The sequence below is a fragment of the Eurytemora carolleeae genome, unplaced genomic scaffold, assembly GCF_000591075.1.
Source record: "Eurytemora carolleeae unplaced genomic scaffold, Eaff_2.0 scaffold1401, whole genome shotgun sequence".
In the NCBI taxonomy this organism is placed as follows: Eukaryota; Metazoa; Arthropoda; class Copepoda; order Calanoida; family Temoridae; genus Eurytemora; species Eurytemora carolleeae.
Window position 1 is genome coordinate 1441 of NW_019397308.1, and position 20842 is coordinate 22282.

Sequence of the window (20842 nt, forward strand, 5' to 3'; positions counted from 1 at the left end):
TACACATGTNTCTGGACACAGGGAAATTTGATTTTGTAGCTACTATGTGCACAACTACCTTCGCTAGTCTATCAAAGATTCCGGCACTGCTGACACATCCGAAGATAAGGCATAATTCTTTGAATCCGAATCCTAGCCATGTAAACCACTGCAGATCTGTGTCTTTGGCACATACAGCTATATGTTTGTAGGCGTCAGCCCAGTCAATCTTGCACATTTTAGCTTTACGACCTGCTAGGTGTAAGGCTCTAAGCCACTTTGTGGTGGAAGACATTATTGTTGGAAATTCATCTTTGTCAATGCCTTCATTAACACAATTGCCCAAAGGCGAACTTAGATTCAGGATGATTCTAACTGAGCCGTTAGGCTTCGGCTTTGTCATAATGCCATTGATTTTTGCTGTGGCTGGTATCTCATCAATAGGTACAGGACCGTGTGCAAACCCTTTGCTCAGCCAATCAGCGATAGCATCTGAAACATGTGGTGCAAACTCGTAGGCGCTAGGGGCATTGGTAGAAAAAGAAGGGGTCCTAGCAGAGCCTTTGCAACCAATGTCCGCGCCTCCTGTAAGGTCTATGCAAATCTTATTTAGAGTGGAGTTGTCTTGGAACCCAGTTTCTAGTGCTAGCGCTCTCAATTTGGTGGGATTAACTAAGGATTTGCATAAAGGCTTGTAATTAGTAGGAAAATTGTCCCAGTACGAATTGTACGGCTTTGTTTTATAGGATTGTAAGATGGGTAGGTTGTATTTTGGCTTGAATGTTTTCATTGGAGGGAGCTCAGGTATAGGTAGTTTCATCTCGTGTCTTAATAGTTCAAGCAGATTTAAGTGGAAAGAAATTGTTTGTAGACTGATTTCTAAAAGTATTAGTATTGCTAGCTAAAATAGAGACAAGAGGCATGATACGTTCTTAACAGATAAATTATTAAGTGAATGTGTAAGGTAAAGTGTAATAAAATTAATAAATTTTAATAAATATGTCTAGCAGATTTATCATTAAAACCAACGCAGAAGGTTTGCATGTTTATTTAGGAGTGGTAGAAAATATTTTGCGGCATTTGCTTCGTATATAAATATTAATATTGTTAGCTAAGACAGAAACAAAATGCATGATACGCTATAAACAGGAAAATATTAAGTGAATAGTGTATGGTAAAGTAATAAAACTCGTAAATTATAATAAATACGTCTAATAGATTATCACTAAAACCTATGCAGAAGGTTTGTGTGTTTATTTAGATTTGGAAGAAGTAATTTGCGGCATTTGCTTCGTATATTGTAAACACGAATACGAATGTCGTCTTATTAGTAAGTATAAATGTCGTCATAGTAATTTTCATAGTGCGAAAGAATTATGTCATAAAAGAACCATAAATGTTGGATACAATTAAAAAAGGTTACACTAAGGATTGTGATACTGTTGAGTATATCTCTGGTAATTCAAGTACGCTAAGGACGTTAATAATGTAGAATATATTTTGTCTGAATTAGCTAGTTTGATACAGGGTGACCGACAAAACATGACAACTATAAATCGATATTGTGTTTTGGAATTAAATAAATTTAAAAATGACTATCATATGAATTATATTGACCTCTGGTATGAAAAACAACTAATAAATTATGGAAAAGGACAGACACCGAGTAGAAATACTAAAAAATGTGCCAAAGTTAATATTCAGTATATTGACATCATTATTTAATGTTAAATTTGTAGACGTCGACGTTTATAAGTAAAGATATAAAGTCTTATGATAAAGGAAAACCAACATAGTGCAAATTACTCAAATTATACTGTACATTTTAGAGATATTATAGTCCAATAAGAAAGGAATATATAGCACAGTGATCATTTATTTCCAATGAAATACTAAAAAATGTGCCAAAGTTAATATTCAGTATATTGACATCATTATTTAATGTTAAATTTGTAGACGTCAACGTTTATAAGTAAAGATATAAAGTCTTATGATAAAGGAAAACCAACATAGTGCAAATTACTCAAATTATACTGTACATTTAAGAGATATTATAGTCCAATAAGAAAGGAATATATAGCACAGTGATCATTTATTTCCAATGAATTGGGATATAAATTATTCCAGTATTCAGTTGTTTGAGTAAGAAAAGAAAGTTACTCTGACTGTAATGTACCAAAAATAGAAAATAAAATTACTATAAGAAAATTTTGTTTCTTATTTGTTGATTAAGAGATTCGAAAAGTTAATAAGGAGTTAAAAATCATAAATGAGATTATAGACAGACGTTTCGTTATGGGTAACTGGAAAGCTTAAAAAGATAGTTACAACTGCTAAGAGTATAAGTTTGAAACTATGTATTTGACGAACCATTAATCTATTAACAGTTATTAAAGAAAGAATAAAAGATATATTTATTTATGTGAAACGAATATAAACGAACAAGCATAATGAGATTTAACGAGTGAAAAAATTAACATTGGTAATCATTAGAAAGAGATTTATAAAAACCAATAAGCTGAAGAATGTTCTCAGTGTCTAAAGGCAGCCCTGGAGTGACGTCCTAGACAGTAAGCTTGCTTAGCATCAAGCCATTTATTGCACAGGTGTGCAAATTCTCTACCTCTTTGATCTTTGCAACCTGTAGCTGAGCCAAGGTTCCTGCAATGGCCGCTATTAAAATTGAAACAAACAGGGGTAGAGCCGATCATCAAAACTTTAGACTTGTTATGGTTTTGGTTACCAGAGACAGGGATGGTAGAACGCATCGGAGCGGATCTAAATTTGTCAGACTCTGACCGGTTAATACGTCCCGTAGGAACAGCACTACTGAAACCTGAGGAGGTGAGGATATTCTTGAGAGTCTCTTCTTGCTCTTTGAAGTCCATAGGTACAGCTCTGCGTCCGGCTCTAGCAGCATTCTCCCTTAGTATGGTGTTGAAGAATGTAGACACTAGGTTTACACGTTCAGTAAGGGAATTAGCACAGGGAAAATAGTTATATTTGTTTACCAATCTGAGGATGATGAGGCCAGTTTGATCAAGAGGCCAAAGGTGAAGGAGTATGGTGCAGTAGTTGAGCAAGGCGTCGGAAACTTGGGATAGATTGGTTGGCGCTTCCCAGTTGAAATCCAGAGAAGAAGTGATCCCGGCTTCGTCCCGTTTTTCAATCTTCTGAATAGGTTTAGATCCGACATTTATATTTCCTGAGTGGAACTGTTTAAACGACAGCACCTTGGTCCGGTCATGCATCTGTTGTATTGTGCGGAGGGTGACCTTATTGTGAGTACCACTGTATTGAAGAGGTAAATTCTTATACTGGTGGCTGCGCACACGTGGGACTTTTTTCCACCAGTCCTTGATATCTGCTAAAGGAAATCTTTCGAACCTGGCAGGATGCAGCTTCTTAAATCCATCATCCTTGGCTTCTGGGTATTTAATTGCAAGAGGCTTTTTATCCCTGGTGTATGAGGAAGTGAGGTCAGATTCCACAGCCTTGGTGTTGTCCCTGTCGAACTTGGCAAGTTGGAGTAGTTGGTCCATTGGCATCTGGTTGAACTTGGATTTGTTCTGCAGCGCAATGGGACGCTTCTCCACTGGCCAATAATTATAGAGGATGTTCCAATTGCTGCCAGGGTCCTCGTCATCGTCGTCAGAGTCAGCGGAGGACTGGTCGGAGTCGTCGGACGAAGAACTAGCGGAGCTAGACACACGAGCAATAGTACTACTGTTCTTCTTCTTCTTTTTCGATTTAGATTTACCGTTGTGCCGACCCCGCTTGCTTGCACTGAATATAGTATAATAAAAAACCTTGAAGATTATTTATTCTCATTTTTAAGAATTGTGCTACTGGGTAAAAATGGCAAAGATAACAAATAACATGGAACCAGGATGCAGCTTCTTGAATCCATCATCCTTGGCTTCTGGGTATTTAATTGCCAGAGGCTTTTTATCCCTGGTGTAGGAGGAAGTGAGGTCAGATTCTACAGCCTTGGTGTTGTCCCTGTCAAACTTGGCAAGTTGGAGTAGTTGGTCCATAGGCATCTGGTTGAACTTGGACTTGTTCTGTAGCGCAATGGGACGCTTCTCCACTGGCCAATAATTATAGAGGATGTTCCAACTGCTGCCAGGGTCCTCGTCACGAGCTACAGTACCACTCTTCTTCTTCTTCTTTTTAGATTTAGATTTACCAGAGTGCCGACTCCGTTTGCTTGCATTGAATACAGTAGAATAAAAAACCTTGAAGATTTTGCTGATGTAAGTAATTGTGATAGGCTTTATATACCANCCCCTAATATGTTGTATTTTTATTAAAGTTCTATTTGTGCTACTGGATGAGTAAGCGAAGATGACACAGAATTGAGCTAGAAATTAACTAACCGGTTAGTCTGGTCGTGCTTAGAAGTAGCATTGGAGAGTTGGTTCTGAGTATTATCACGACTAGAAGTAATCTTTCTCTTCCTGGCAAGAGGTGGCCTGACAAATCTACCTAGGAGGAAGCAAGTTCGGTATATAGATAAATAAGTATTTTGGGTAGAAGCAGAACATTAATAATTAGTGAAATTAGCAGGAGATAAATGTAATCAAGTATAGGGAGTTCACCAAATATGAAATAATTAAAAATAAAGTTGGATTTGAGTTTACCTATCTCAGAGATAAGATTTGTCCGTAGTTGATCTGTGTTAGAGTAAACATCAGACATCTGTTCAATCTGGTCAGGAATATGTTCGGAACTGTCGGAGTTGTGCTCAGAATAGGCAGACTGTCTCTGATTGCTGGTCAGAGTAAGGTCCAGCATCGTCTTCATTTGTATTCCCATCAATACCAACATCATCATAGTCATCGTTAGAATTGCCTGTAAAAATAATTCTAAATGAATGAAGTCGTAACAGTAAAATTAAATTAGCAGGTAAAGTCTGAACAAATAAGATTTTAAAAATTGTAAAGGAAGTCATAGATGTACAAGCAATTAAATATTGAGGTTGCCGAGGGCTTGGGCCATGGCGAAACGCTTTGTTCTTAGAAGCTTAGTGTACAGCAGGAAAGCTCTGCTGGACCATCTGCCTACTGATTTGATATCAGAGTTAGAGTAGCCCTAAAAGAGTGTCCTGACACCGAGCAGGTGCTGAAATCGATGCAATCCTTCAACCAGTGTCTGAGTTTTTTATTAAACAAAGCTGGTGTTAGGTTTTTGCCTGAGAAAAGTGTGAAAGCAGGCAAGTTAGGTGTGGGTCTGCATAGGTTAATTAACCTGGTATATGCCCTGACTGGGCAAATATCGCTGCCGGTAGGGTATACATCTATGACAGTAGGCGTAGTAGGGCAACACTTAGAGGAACTGATGGTAATCTCCAAAAAAGACAATGAAACCGCATTGATTATAGCAGAGTTGGGAAATATGTGCTGACCAAGAAGAGTATAGCTTGGATCAAAATGATTTGGATGCCGAGTGAGTAGTTCACCAATTCTGAAAGAACTGTGGAAAGCAACTACACACAGGAACCAAAATAAACGTTTGTCGTAGAAGGTAAGGTCGTCTTTATTAATTGCATTTTTAAGTATTCTGAGTAAAGTGGGAGTGACCGGTATTCTGACAGGTTTAGTTGAAGGTTTGACAGCGTCAAAATTCTTTTTCCCAATAAGGATTTGAGTTACCATATCAGATCTGAGATGAGGTACATCATGACCAAGGGCAAGATGTACCTGTCTGAGCCCAGCAAGGTAGGAGTTGATAGTGGAGACAGATAGAGTTCTATTTGCCAGCCATCCAATAAAGGTAATGATGGTAGGCTGAGTTAAACGAAAATTAACATTGTTATCAAAGCATTGGAGGAGCATTTTGTAAGAGGTTTTATAAGTACTCCAGGTACTCTTAGATAGAGAGTGGTTTGCTAGATTGCTAAGTAGGATGCAGAGTTCAGAATTTGTAGTGAGTTGGTGAAAAGAGTTGATGGAGAAAAGGCCATTTGGACCATATTTAGTTGAGCCCGGCATAGCGGTAGGAATGGCTGGTNGTAACAGGTATTTTATATGCAATACAGCTGTAGCAGGTAGTTTACATACAACACGCTGTAGATATCATCCTCTAGGGTACAATATATATTGTACCCGGGGAAAGGTTTTAAATTAATTAAAAACTTCCCACCAAGGGGAAGTATAGAAATCTGAATAGAACCATCCGCCTGGGGGAAAGTATAGAAAATATAAATATAACCTTCTACCAGGGAAGGTATAGAAAATCCAAATAGAACCTTTCACCAGGGGAAAGGTTATTAATAGTTAAAATGAGTGATTCACTAGAGCAACATTTGCATCAGGGAGCACTGAGCCGAAATCGTCGACATTGTCGACTGAGAGATCTTTCAGTACTGGTAGAGAGAGATCCGCCGGATCAGAGAAACCAGTGTTGCTACGGATTACCGTACGAGCTGGAGGCATGACTGAAAAAGGAAGAGTTAAAAAAAGTAAGAAAAGTTTCCAATAGTAAAATAAAAACTGAAATGAGTATAAAATAGGAACAATAAAACGCTATTGGAATATATTAACTGTACATAAAACTATAAGTTAGATGGTCGAAGCAAAGGTAAAAATTTAAATGTATAAAACGCCAAGACAAAAGAAAAATATTCATGTAAAAATAAACGTATATAAAACGCTATCAAATAATAGTAAATATTCATAAAGTAAAGATAAAATAAAAGCATAAGATGTTATTAAATAATAAAGTTAAATTATAGACGGTCGAAACATTAATAAAATAACAATATAGAAACCAAATAAATAGTAAAAACTAAGTTTAAGCACCAACTGAATTTATAAGTCAAAATAATAACACAATTGTACAATTGTAAAAGAACTAGTTAAATAATAAGTACTAAGTAAGAAGGAGTTGCCAACGATCTAGTAAAAGTGAAATCAGGTATAAAGGAGAAAGTAACGAAAACCAAAAGTTAACCTCGGAGAGATAAATTAGCTATGCAGAGCAGTGTTAAAATTTAAAGCGTCACTGTAAAGATTCGTAGAAAATACTGGACTGAATAAGAGAAAAAAAAACATCAGGCGTGTAGAAGAATAAACTTAGCTAATAACGCTGTTATAAAATAATACTCTCCTTCTGAGAAGAATAGCAGAAAGTAGTAGGGTAACTTTGGGAGGTTGAAGGTAGACTGAGTGTAGGAGAGAAAGGCGAACACAGGTAGAGAGTAAGGAAGGTACACGTGCAGTACACATGTGGGACCGGGCCGCGTACAGTAATAGCAGTACATAATTGTGAGCAGAGGCTAGTCCAGAAGTCGTCTTCAACTTGTTTATCCTATCTAGACAATTCCTGTCAGTAGCCTAAACAACGATGAACACGCTCACCTGGGTGAAGCCTCTGTAGTAAGTAGAAGAGACCAAGAGGGGAGGAAGAAAGGAAGGAGGTAGGTGGACCATAACCCAGACCTGAATTAGGGTTAAGGACACCACCTAAAGGGGGGGTTGCATGATATCCTGAAAAGTAAGATAAGTAGGTGGCTGGCACGGAATAGAGGTGAGGTAATATCTAAGCTATAATGATAGCATAGATAGGGGAGTAGGGAGGTAAAAAGTAGGAGTAGGAAACCTCTAAACCGCATCACAGCATAGCTGAGTCGAAACGCGCAACAACCTACCATTCCTAAAGTAGAAGTCAACAGTTGAGCCCAAGAACCAATGAGTGTCTAGAAATGTCCGTGAGTATTTTGTCTCCGAGCAAATCATCCGCAGTCGGATTATTGATCCAGAGTAGTAGTGATGGTGGAATCCAAGCTTGATTTAAAGGCAAGTTCAACTGGATTCTATTATTAATTTCCCGGAATTTGGGAAAATTAGCTTTTGACAAAGCATCTGCCATAGAAGCTAATGGTGTTGAACATCTGAATATCTTAGTTATTTCCACAGTAGCACCAAGTCCAGCGGCTACCGTGGAGATGGCGATAGCTAGAGTAGTAGAGAGGGGACAAGAGCGACTATATCCTTTCTTGTAGATGATGACGGAAGCTGCGTTGTCCACCCAAATTTTGATTGGACTGTTCTTGGCCCATGAAAATCCACCAGAAATGGCTAAAAGTGGTCCAACTAGTTCTAGTGCCGACATGCATCTACCAAGGTATCTTCCGTTTATTTTGGTCTTGTTGAGGTTTATCGCTGATGACCAGGGTACGTATGACCACCAGCAGTTAGTGACGACACCCACTCCAAGTCCTTTAGTAGCCATTGAACCGCCAGCAGCATCTGTGTAGACTTCGATGGCCCATGGTGGTAAGGACTTGTCTGGGTTAATTAGTTTACCTCTACCGGAGCATAACTTTATCATGGTGAACCAGAAGTGTAGTTGTTTTTTGAAATTAGGTGTCAATTGGACTGAAGTAGTTTTATCTGCGGAGTGGCTATTTAGATCTAATAAATGATGCATGTTGAAACGGCTGTTGGGTATGAGTGGTTGAATGTGGATGATTTTCCCGACTATGCTCCATATAGCTGATTGTGGCATGTGATCCGAGATTAAAAATTTGTTTTTGTCGTGCAATATCCTGGCTAGTTTTCCTTGGTTGAGCGCCCAAGTCCATTGAACTGTGTCATAGACTATGCCGAGTACCAGACCATGTGTGCTGGGGCCGAAAGACTTCTCTGGATCTTCGCGTGGTGCTAGTTTAACACCAAGTTAACCTGCTATTTCGGAAAAGGTGTTATCAAATATTTCTAAGGTGTCGGATGCGGCTGGGGCTGTAGCACAGCAGTCGTATAAGTGTTGACATATTCTGGACACTGGGAAATTTGATTTTGTAGCTACTATGTGCACAACTACCTTCGCTAGTCTATCATAGATTCCGGCACTGCTAACACATCCAAAGATAAGGCACAATTCTTTGAATCCAAACCCTAACCACGTAAACCACTGTAGATCTGTGTCTTTTGCACATACAGCCATATGTTTGTAGGCGTCAGCCCAGTCGATCTTGCACATTTTAGCTTTACGACCAGCTAGGTGTAAGGCTCTAAGCCACTTCGTGGTGGAAGACATTATGGTTGGAAATTCATCTTTGTCAATGCCTTCATTAACACAATTGCCCAAAGGCGAACTTAGGTTCAGGATGATTCTAACTGAGCCGTTAGGCTTCGGCTTTGTCATAATGCCATTGATTTTTGCTGTGGCTGGTATCTCATCAATAGGTACAGGACCCTGTGCAAACCCTTTGTTCAGCCAATCAGCGATAGCATCTGAAACATGTGGTGCAAACTCGTAGGCACTAGGGGCATTGGTAGAAAAAGAAGGGGTCCTAGATGAGCCTTTGCAACCAATGTCAGCGCCTCCTGTAAGGTCTATGCAAATCTTATTTAGAGTAGAGCTGTCTTGGAACCCAGTTTCTAGTGCTAGCGCTCTCAATTTGATGGGATCAACTAAGGATTTGCATAAAGGCTTGTAATTAGTAGGAAAATTTTCCCAGTACCAATTGTACAGCTTTGTTTTATAGGATTGTAAGATAGGTAGGTTGTATTTTGGCTTGAATGTTTTCATAGGAGGGAGCTCAGGTATTGGTAGTTTCATCTCGTGTCTTAATAGTTCAAGCAGATTTAAGTGGAAAGAAATGGTTTGTAGACTGATTTCTAAAAGTATTAATATTGCTAGCTAAAATAGAAACAAAAGGCATGATACGTTCTTAAGAGATAAGTTATTAAGTGAATGTGTAAGGTAAAGTGTAATAAAACTCATAAATTCTAATAAATATGTCTAGCAGATTTATCACTAAAACCAACGCAGAAGGTTTGCGTGTTTATTTAGGTTTGGTAGAAATATTTTGCGGCATTTGCTTCGTATATTAATATTAATATTGTTAGCTAAAACAGAAATAAAAGGCATGATACGCTATTAACAGGAAAATATTAAGTGAATAGTGTATGGTAAAGTGGAATAAAACTCATAAATTATAATAAATACGTCCAACAGATTTATCACTAAAACCAACGCAGAAGGTTTGTGTGTTTATTTAGGTTTGGTAGAAATAATTTGTGGCATTTGCTTTGTATATTGTAAACACGAATACAAATGTCGTCTTAATAGTAAATATAAATGTCATCATAGTAGTTTCATAGTGCGAAAGAATTATATGTCATTAAAGAACCATAAATGTTGAAGACAACTAAATTATCAATATTGAAAAGGTTACACTAAGGATTGTGATACTGTTTAATATATTTCGTTTGAATGTCAATGCTAAATAATTCCACCATCTAATGTTTATTATAAAATGTTTCTAGTAATCCAAGTACGCTAAGGACGTTAATAATGTAGAATATATCTTGTCTGAATTATCTAGTTTAATACAGGGTGAGCGACGAAACATGACCTATTAAATCGATATTTTGAGTTTTGAAATTAAATAAATTTAAAAATGACTACCATATGAATTATATTGACCTCTGGTATCAAAACAACTAACAAATTATGGAAAAAGACAGACTAGAGTATTTACCAACCGTCAAGTTTCGTGGGACACCGAGTAGATATAAATAAAAATGTACAAAAGTTAATGTTGAGTACATTAATATCATTATTTTAATATTAAATTCGTGGACGTCGACGCACATAAGTTAAGATATAAAGTCTTATGATAAAGGAAAACCCTGCACAGTGCAAATTATCCATGATATTATTTAGACACTCTTCAATTTAGAGATATTATAGTCCTATAAGAAGGAAATATACAGCACAGTAATCATTTATTTCCAATGAATTGGGTTATAAATTACTCCAGTATTCAGTTGTTTGAATAAGAAAAGAAAATTACCCTGACTGTTGTAATGTATCAAAGATAGAAAATAAAATTATTATAAGAAAATATAGTTTCTTATTTTTGTTGATTAAGAAATTCGAAAAGTTAATAAGAAGTTTTAAAATCATAAATGAAATTATAGACAGTCCTTTCGTTATGGGTAACTGGAAAGCTTGAAGAGATTATAAGTTTGAAACTCTATATTTGACGAACCATTAATCTATTAACAGTTAGTAAAAAATAAAAGATATATTTATTTATATGAAAGGTGTATAAACGATTAAGCATAATGAGATTTAATGAGTGAAAAAAAAATAACATAGATAATCAAATAGAATGGGATTTTATAAAAAAAACAATAGGCTGAAGAATGTAGTAGCTCAGTGTCTAAAGGCAGCCCTGGAGTGACGTCCTAGACAGTAAGCTTGCTTGGCATCAAGCCATTTATTGCACAGATGTGCAAATTCTCTACCTCTTTGATCTTTGCAACTTGTAGCTGAGCCAGGGTTCCTGCAATGGCCGCTATTAAAATTGAAACAAACAGGGGTAGAGCCGATCATCAAGACTTTAGGCTTGTTCTGGTTTTGGTTTCCAGAGACAGGGATAGTAGAACGCATCGGAGCAGATCTAAATTTGTCAGACTCTGAGCGGTTAATACGTCCCGTAGGAACAGCACTACTGAAACCCAAGGAGGTGAGGATATTCTTGAGAGTCTCTTCCTGCTCTTTGAAGTTCATAGGTACAGCTCTGCGTCCAGCTCTAGCAGCATTCTCCCTTAGTATAGTGTTGAAGAATGTAGACACTAGGTTTACACGTTCAGTAAGGGAATTAGCACAGGGAAAATAGTTATATTTGTTTACCAATCTGAGGATGATGAGGCCAGTCTGATCAAGAGGCCAAAGGTGAAGGAGTATGGTGCAGTAGTTGAGCAAGGCGTCGGAAACTTGGGATAGATTGGTTGGCGCTTCCCAGTTGAACTCCAAAGAAGAAGTGATCCCGGCTTCGTCACGTTTCTCTATCTTCTGAATAGGTTTAGATCTAACATTTATATTTCCTGAGTGGAACTGTTTAAACGACAGCACCTTGGTCCGGTCATGCATCTGTTGTATTGTGCGGAGAGTGACCTTATTGTGAGTACCACTGTATTGAAGAGGTAAATTCTTATACTNGAGCAGAGGCTAGTCCAGAAGTCGTCTTCAACTTGTTTATCCTATCTAGACAATTCCTGTCAGTAGCCTAAACAATGAATATAATCTGAGATAAATTTAATATCTAATACTCATGACGCACAACAGATTAAAGTCTTAATAAGTCGGTGGTAAAAGTGGAAGTCAGTTCTTTTTATGTGCTTCAGAGCCTCCTAATGCTGCGCGCTCGTCTGTCCGCTTCTTTTTAAGCGCGTCCGTCCGAGCAGATTTAATAGACTGTTCCTGACTATTTAGATTGAACTCATCTATCTAAATAGCTGTACTAAGAAAACATAAAATTAGTATGCTTATTGCTTAGCATACTTAAAGGTGTATATTTTGTAGTAGTTTTGAAAAAACATTACCATCTCCCCTTCTTGAAAATAGGTTTCTCCCTAGATTTTATGCATGTTTGAAAACATTTTTTCCGGAATATGTATAAAAAATTTAAAATATTTTTGCAAATTGATATTGAAAATTTTCTACACGATGTTTATATATTCTAACACTTACCCCCCTCTCATGCTTTTGCCCCATATAGCTCTTTAGCTTGATAAGGAAAACTAATAACAAAGTCTATTATAATTATGTTATAATTGTATTGATATTTTCATTGTTTACAAGCTGATGAGCGTGGAATAAATCTTTTTGTTTGACACCTGAGGAGGGGCCCCTCCTACTTGTCTCACACCTGTAAAGATAATTTATTCTGACTATCTGACCTCGGAATATTATTCACCCCTGAAAACACAATAAAGCACCTGCACGATATATTTATTATTTACATTCATACAATTTATTGCAAGTACTTTTTGACACTAATTTTTTTACACTGGTCCGGGTAAGTTGTATACTCTAAAGTGTATCTGTATATAAAAAGTATTCTCTATTTGTCTTGAAAAATTCAANTCAACACACTGTAGTAGTTAGTTTCTATACAATACAGTTGTAGCAGATGGTTTCTATACAACACAGTTGTAGCAGATAGTTTCTATACAACACAGTCGTAGCAAGTAGTTTCTATACAATACAGTTGTAGCAGATAGTTTCTATACAACACAGTTGTAGCAGATAGTTTCTATACAACACAGTTGTAGCAGATAGTTTCTATACAATACAGATGTAGCAGGTAGTTTCTATACAACACAGTTGTAGCAGGTAGTTTCTATACAACACTGTTGTAGCAGGTAGTTTGTATACAATACAAATCTATCAGATAGTTTCTATACAACAAAGCTGTAGCAGGTAGTTTCTATTCAACACACTGTAGTAGTTAGTTTCTATACAATACAGATGTAGCAGATAGTTTCTATACAACACAGTTGTAGCAGGTAGTTTCTATACAATACAGATGTAGCAGGTAGTTTCTATACAACTTAGCTGTAGCAAGTAGTTTCTACGCAATACAGCTGTAGCATGTAGTTTTTTAAAACATCACAGCTTTAGCTTTTCTCCTTTGGAATCTAAAAGTTCAGGCGTTTAACGTAGTTTTTTTACGGTCAAGAATCTAATCTTTTATTAATTTTAAACTGCTGTATTTGTATATTTTCAAGGTTAGAGTCTGGATTTGATACATTTAGTCTTTCAATAACTGCGTTATTCAGTTAATTAGTTAAAAAAGTACCAATATTAAGTTTCTGTCAAAACTGCTAGTTAATATTTATTCCAAGCTTACTTTGATTACGGATAAGTCGTCTTGATTGTTTGAAAGAATCTATCGTGTTTGCGCAAAGGTAGGAAAAAGAATCAGAATGAAAATAAGCAATTTCATCGTGATAAATTTAATCTCTCATCTGCTTTTGTATTATTTTTCAACGTATTTGCTTAAATGATACTTTGAAAATACCCAACATTTATGTTAATTTTCAAAGATATTATTACTTGTCAAATCTTTGGGATGTTTTTTGGTCATAGAAATTAACACTTGGAAATTGTTATTGCAACATTTGCTTTAGGCGGAGGTTGGATAAATAGGACTTGCTTTGTATATTTCATCTAGGCAAAATTCTTGCAGACAAGCATGCGTTTTAGGATTGATTTGATTTATTAATTAATTTGTGTTGAGAGATTTTGAATGAGGAATATTACCAGGAAAATGGAAGTGTATCCGGGGGTATAGGACAGATGGGGAGGAACATTAACTCGGAAAATGGAAGTGAATCAGGGGGTATAGGACAGATGGGGAGGAACATTAACTCGGAAAATGGGAGTGTATCCGGGGGTATAGGACAGGTGTGGAGGAACATTAACTCGGGAAATGGAAGTGTATCAGGCGGTATAGGACAGATGGGGAGGAACATTAACTCGGAAAATGGAAGTGTATCAGGGGGTATAGGACAGATGGGGAGGAACATTAACTCGGGAAATGGAAGTGTATCCGGGGGTATAGGACAGATGGGGAGGAACATTAACTCGGAAAAGAGTGGTGTAAGAATTGATTTTACGGATCTTTGTTATTATTTTTAGCACGGCAATACATAAATAGGTTTACATAGGTTTTGATTACATTTCTAGTTCTTAAAAAATTGAAAACGTGTTGTTGACATTTTTAAACTTTGAATAGCAAAAACATGGAATTTTTTCTTATTTTGATCTTTTTCGTTTTAAAATACTTAGAAGTCAAATTCCAGGTCAAAATAGTACAGTGAACCTTGGGTTGCAAAACCGCGGTGGGACTCGAACCCACAATCTTCGGTTTATGAGATCGACGCCATGCAGGCTATTACTTTTAGACAGGGGGTTCAAAACCATACTCAGACCAGACTTTTAAGAACTTTGTTGAACTTGAAGAAAATGTCTCCTTCACTCTTATCTCTTATCTCTCCTTATTTCACTAATGGATAAGGCACCAGACTTCGTATCCGAAGTTTTTTTCATCAAGTATTTATTATTATTTTATATTTTAAAAGTGACAGTCTTCGTAGTTTTAAGTTATAACCTTCCTTTAAAAAAGAGTGACATTTCTGATTGACAGCGTTTCCCTTGTAATCTTAATCTGATCAAGATTGTGGAAGATATTGTCGATTTTCTGATTTAAAAAAATTCTTAATTATACAGATAATTTCTCCAAGTATTCTGAAGCAAGAAATGAGCAAGTCCATTCAGAGAAACCAGAAATAAAAATATCAGTCGGAAATCAAATACATACTTGACCAGACAAAACTTTTGAGGTTACCTTTGGAATTAGATACGCCACTCTCTTATAAGGGGGTCACTTGAAATTACTTTTACAGTCCCTTTAATAGTCATTTTTATAGATCTGCGAAATTTAAATTTACTTTTTTTTAAAACACCCTTTATTTATTTATTGATTTATTTATTTCCGAGGTGAAGTGTCGGTGTTGCCCATGTAATTTATAAAACACAATTATTTTTTTATAGTTAAGACAATTATTTGTCATTCCTAGCAAATTTGGCCATAGCCGTTTGGACCAATATGTCTAACATACATTTATATTTAATGTTTTTATGAAGAAATATCAACAACTAATTAAAGATTTATTGTATCGTATTCATATACATATATATATATATCCCACCCGCGTTGAAAAAAATTAGTTATATATATGTGTAAGCGAAGAGCTTTATTATATAGATTTATCTATTTATTTGTTTATTCTAGGACCCGAGTCTAAAGCTACACTAGAAGATCTAGGTTGTGTTTATCTAGATTACAAAGATGAAAATTATATAAAAGATTTAATATCTTTGTCAGGTTTGTGAACTTTTATTTTCAATCAAGGCTTTTTTGGTGATAATTAATTGAAAATTAAACTACATACAGTAATTAAATAGAAAATATAAAGTTTCTGAATTCTGATCTATCGGATTCGTTGATTTTTAGTTGTCTCTAATTTCCAAATTAGCTATTTTATAATTTTAAAAATCACTTCAATGATAAAAAATACCAGAAAATGTTGTGCTTTTTGTTAAAAGTACAAAAAGTGCTTCATTATGAGAGCATAGGGCCAAAGATTAAATATTTTCTTTATAACATGCAAAAATAGGATCCTTGATAAAAATACAACAATTATTTCATAAAAAGATAAATTACAAAAATATGTTTATAATCAAGAAATGCTTATCAATTATGACTTGAACATTAAAAGATAAACATTAAACATTAAACATTAAAAAATGAAACGGGAAATTTTAGAGTAAAAAATGTTTTGAAAGGTAAAAGATAATTTAACATGAAAAATTGATGGAAAACTTAATAATTTAATTGATATTCTATTTTCCCTGAACCCTAAATGTGTAGTATAAAGGAATCCTAGACAAATTGTTCAAGTTAAATCGTAAATTGGTACAAAGAGGTTTCTTAATCTCCTCTTTGTCTTACACAGAAAACATTAAAGAAGCAATTTAGAAAGTTTTCCCACAAGATAAAGGGACTGGTATTGAAATATAAAATTTATGCTAAATTAAACCAAGCTCCTGTTTTGATGTTACCAAACCCAAAATTTAAAGTAATTTTTAAAATTCATAACTATAATCGAACAATCCAACCATTTTACGAACAACAGTANGAAGCAAATTTGGAAAATAAAACTCCAAACAACAAATAGCAAATTTGTTTTCTAGGTTTTGATATAATATTGGACTGTGCCGGATTTGGCAGTAAATCTACAGAATTAGGTAAAACATCTATACAATGCCTTGTCGTATTCTACGGAATATTTTTGTCGGGATTTTTACTTTTTCTGTTTTTTAGGTTAAATTTTTTCAAATTTATCAAAAATTGAAAAGAAAAGGATAAGAAAGAGTCGCAGAAAAAAAACCACATTTTTTACAATAATGGCACAAGGCGGTTAAATTTATAAATTCATTTGCAATAATTAATTTTGGTGAAAATCATGTTATTAAAATGATTATAATAGTTAACAAAAAAAGTAGTGTAAAAGTGTAAAAAGTGTAAAAAGTTAACAAAATTTACAAAAAAAGGTTAACCAAATTTACAAGGATTTGAAAATTAGTTTTAGAAATTAGATTTAAAAATTAGATTCAGAAATTAGATTCAGAAATAAGATTCAGAAAATAGATTCATAAAATAGATAAGGGAATTAAGACACTTGAGAATCTGTCAATAAGTATAAATGAGTACAAAAAATTTATTTAAAGGCACTGTAAGAGCTAAACTTCAAGTGACCCTCCATACAAAGATGTGAATGCGCGATTCACAAGGGTACCCTTGAAAGCTTTGTCTGATCAAGTATACATGTATATCAATGTTTATAATATTTAAAATGATTGCTTACTTCTACTGCAAGAAATCATTTTGGAATTAAACATTTTGAAACCAAGAAAAACAATAATATCTTTCACATTAATCAGCATAAGGTGGCAAGGGCACTATTTTGAATCGGGCATCGCCATCTTTGCATGTAGGGTCGTTTGAAATTACGCTAGCAGTCCCTTTAATATTGAACTTATTTTTCAGTGGCACTTTTAAGAACTGGTGGTTGTGTTATAACACTGGATAGTCCTGTACTCAACAACACAGATCAACAGGTACAATTTTTATGCTTATTTAAGTTTGAATTGAAATTTTCCCTCGTCAAAAAATGTGCTCTTCATTAGCATTTTGTTGAATTGGGTTGCAGATTTAGTAAAATGTGTTCTTCTTAAACATTTTGTTGAATTGGGTTGCAGATTTAGTAAACTGTGTTCTTAACATTTTGTTGAATTGGGTCGCAGATTTAGTAAACTGTGCTCTTCTTCGTCATTGAAGAGACAAATTGCAAATCGTCATTGATTTCCGATAATTGAGTTAATCAAAAACTTATTATGTATATGTACTTTTGAGCTTTCGTAAATGAGGTCTTCCTGCTCTGATTTTAAATTGATGGGGATTTTTAACATTTCATTTTTTTGTTGTTATTTTATAAATTTGGACAAATTTCTCAACATTAGCAGGACAAAGACGGTATAGAAGATGTTTATTGAGACACCCTGAATGTAATGTATGTATTTATGTATGTGTTATGCAATGTATGTATCTATGTATATATAAAGTTGTAATCCCTGTAATCTTAGCTTGGTTTGGGATCTTGAGTGGTTTTACTATTATAGGGAAAATAGCTAAAATCGTAATTTACACCCAAGTGCGGGTAAACGGCGTGGGTAACTATAATTACCTTGGGCAACGCTGGGATCTCAAGCTAGTTGTATATATAATGTAAATAAACATTAACGAGGTTGTTTATGTTTCAGGGTTTGCTACAGGGAACTTTAACAAGCATTGGAGAACTAATTATAGCGAATATAAAAGCTGGTAACTAATTACATAAATTTTTAAGAATTTATTATTTTTATTCTTATTCATATTTGTACTTTACTTCATTCAGCTTCACAAGTGTTAAATGTTGATATTTTTGATATTTCATAGATTTTAGTATTTAGTTTTACATTGAAATTAAACTTAAGAACAGTCGTGGAAACTAAGTTTTGACACTAAAATCGTCTCCGATCAACGCGGCTTTAAGTTGGGACATCTATTTATCTCTTGGAGTGTTTCTTCTTTATTATCTTAACTAGGGCTGGTCACGTTCAGACGTTCAGATTGTAGCTTCCGTTTATTTCCAAAATCTTTTCGTTTGTTTACAGAACATTGGCCAGCCCTAGTTGACTAAGAAAACTTCTTTTTAGTGGTGTCTCTTACAAGTGAAATACTATAATTACTTATGTAAGAGTTGTCGTGTAGCAGTTTTATATCAATTCATCGAGACATGGGACATCAGATAGAAATATTATTGGGCTCATCTGATCTTTATTTCTCAGTTCATTGAAATTTCTTTAATATTCTAGTTTTAAAGAAATATGTTAATAATAGGTTATCAGGGCGCTTCGCGCCCATCTTTCATTTCCATTGTGAAAATGATCTCTTTATGTACATTGTAAAACAAAAACAGACAAAACATTTCGCAGATTTTATGAAGAAATTTCGTGGAGTTATAAAATTTTTAAAAATAACATTTTGATGAAGGCAAACTTTTGAAAATTCGATCATCCATTACCCTTCCTTGGGGTCATGCGAGGTCCTACACAAACGTTGAGTCCAATCGGTTCAGCCGTTTTGACGTATTTTGATACGAACGAACAGACAGACAAGCAAAGTATATATATAGATTAAAAAAAGTTTATTTCTGGTTAATGTAAGATTCTTATCTATCTGAAAAGTAATCTATATTCCAGTATATTATATAGCTATGCGAAAAGTGGGTTTTATTCGCTGTTTTGGAAAAAAGTGTTTTAAAAATTTGGAATATGATGTCTAAATTGTCAGTTTCTCTCAGATTTTGAAAATAAATTCTCCCATGAGAGGGAGGAGGGGGATTTTGAAAAAATGTACTCCTAGAAAGTTTTTAATGAGTAATTAATGAATATATTTAGTGAGTGCTGGGAATACTGTTAGATGGGCTTATTTTAAACCAGATAAACAGGTAGATAGATAGATAGATAGATGGATATTCAAAATTTTTGATTTTCTGATGTACAAGGCTACCCACAAGGATTAGACTATAAGGCTGACGTAAAACTCTTAAGATATGACGAGTCCAAGTTAAATTAAGTCTTCTGCCTTGAATAGTATATCTTTCTAATGGCTTATTTTATGGTTTGGGGGGAAGAAAGGAACACTTATACAGTTGCACGGAGTCTTGAATCTAAGGTAACAGAGAATATAAATTCTGTACAATCTCCTCTGAAGTTTCATCCTTTGTTGGTATCCTGGTATTTACATATTTCTATTTTTCGTGGATTTTATTATATTGTATTTAAACTGTGATTGGCTATTATTGTTTTATTGTCCTGTCAAAAAGAATAAAAACGAAATCACGTAAAGCGTAAAGGGACTGTAAGCATAATTTTAAGTGACCCTACATGCAATACCCGATTTACAACGGTATTTTTCAAACCCGTGACTGTTGATCGAGCAGAGAGAGCTCTGTGTGTTATGTGAGTAATAGGCGTTGAATTGTTCTGAAATCCGGTGTACACTGTATACATTTGACCTCAACACAGGTGTTCCGTTACTTGAAAAGTTGAAATTATGGTCTTTTTAAAGTTAAACGCGGTTTTCCAACGTTCTTAAGTAAATTTTCACTTTCTGCCACTTCTAGAAAGCAATTATTGCTAAAGTAAATTTTCATTTTCTGCCACTTCTAGAAAGCAATTATTGCTAAAGTAAATTTTCATTTTCTGCCACTTTTAGAAAGCAACTATTGCTAAAGTAAATTTTCATTTCTGCCACTTTTAGAAAGCAACTATTGCTAAGGTAAATTTTCATTTTCTACCACTTCTAGAAAGCAACTATTGCTAAAGTAAATTTTCATTTTCTGCCACTTCTAGAAAGCAACTATTGCTAAAGTAAATTTTCTTTTTCTGCCATTTTTAGAAATCAACTTTTGCTAAAGTAAATATTAATTTTCTGCCACTTCCTAGAAAGCAACTATTAATATTTCTTAAATATATTAGAGCTTGTAGACAAAGTGTTAAACAATAAATAGAGTTTCAGTAGATTAATGGGTATGTCTGACATCTTAAAATTACGCTCACAGTCTCTTTTAATATGTATAGGGAATTTTTTAAAGAAAAAAATTTAAGTTGTTATGAAACAATAAAGAAACATGAATCAAACTGTCAAAATTTGAAAAATCCTGAAATAAACATTATTAAACTAAACCATAAAAACTCTAAGCTAATGATAATTTTCTAGGGATTATACGTAATAAGTGAACTGATGGACCAAGGCCGGTGTTCTCCAATAATTGAGAAATCCTTCTCTTTCGAACAGATTCTAGACTCTTATGAATATTTTTCAAAAGAAAAAACTTGTGGAAAAATTGCAATAACTTTTTAAATTTTCCAAATTGTTATTAAAATG

The 20842-nt window shown here is 34.7% G+C and overlaps 2 protein-coding genes across 2 annotated transcripts; one reads left to right on the forward strand and one right to left on the reverse strand.

Moving 5' to 3' along the window:
- Window positions 1–2023: 2023 nt before the first annotated feature.
- LOC111713426 (uncharacterized) lies at window positions 2024–4829 on the reverse strand. Its single transcript, XM_023488273.1, has 3 exons — window positions 4623–4829; window positions 4359–4467; window positions 2024–3765 (listed from the first exon to the last, which is right to left on the reverse strand). Exons 1-3 carry the CDS (start codon window positions 4819–4821, stop codon window positions 2511–2513), a joined length of 1563 nt encoding a protein of 520 aa, XP_023344041.1. The 5' UTR covers window positions 4822–4829; the 3' UTR covers window positions 2024–2510.
- Window positions 4830–5982: 1153 nt separating this feature from the next.
- LOC111713430 (reticulon-4-interacting protein 1 homolog, mitochondrial) lies at window positions 5983–20841 on the forward strand. The gene is made up of 7 exons (XM_023488278.1): window positions 5983–6028; window positions 15581–15673; window positions 16543–16596; window positions 17399–17469; window positions 18172–18232; window positions 19351–19400; window positions 20675–20841. Exons 1-7 carry the CDS (start codon window positions 5983–5985, stop codon window positions 20816–20818), a joined length of 519 nt encoding a protein of 172 aa, XP_023344046.1. The 3' UTR covers window positions 20819–20841.
- Window position 20842: the final 1 nt, after the last annotated feature.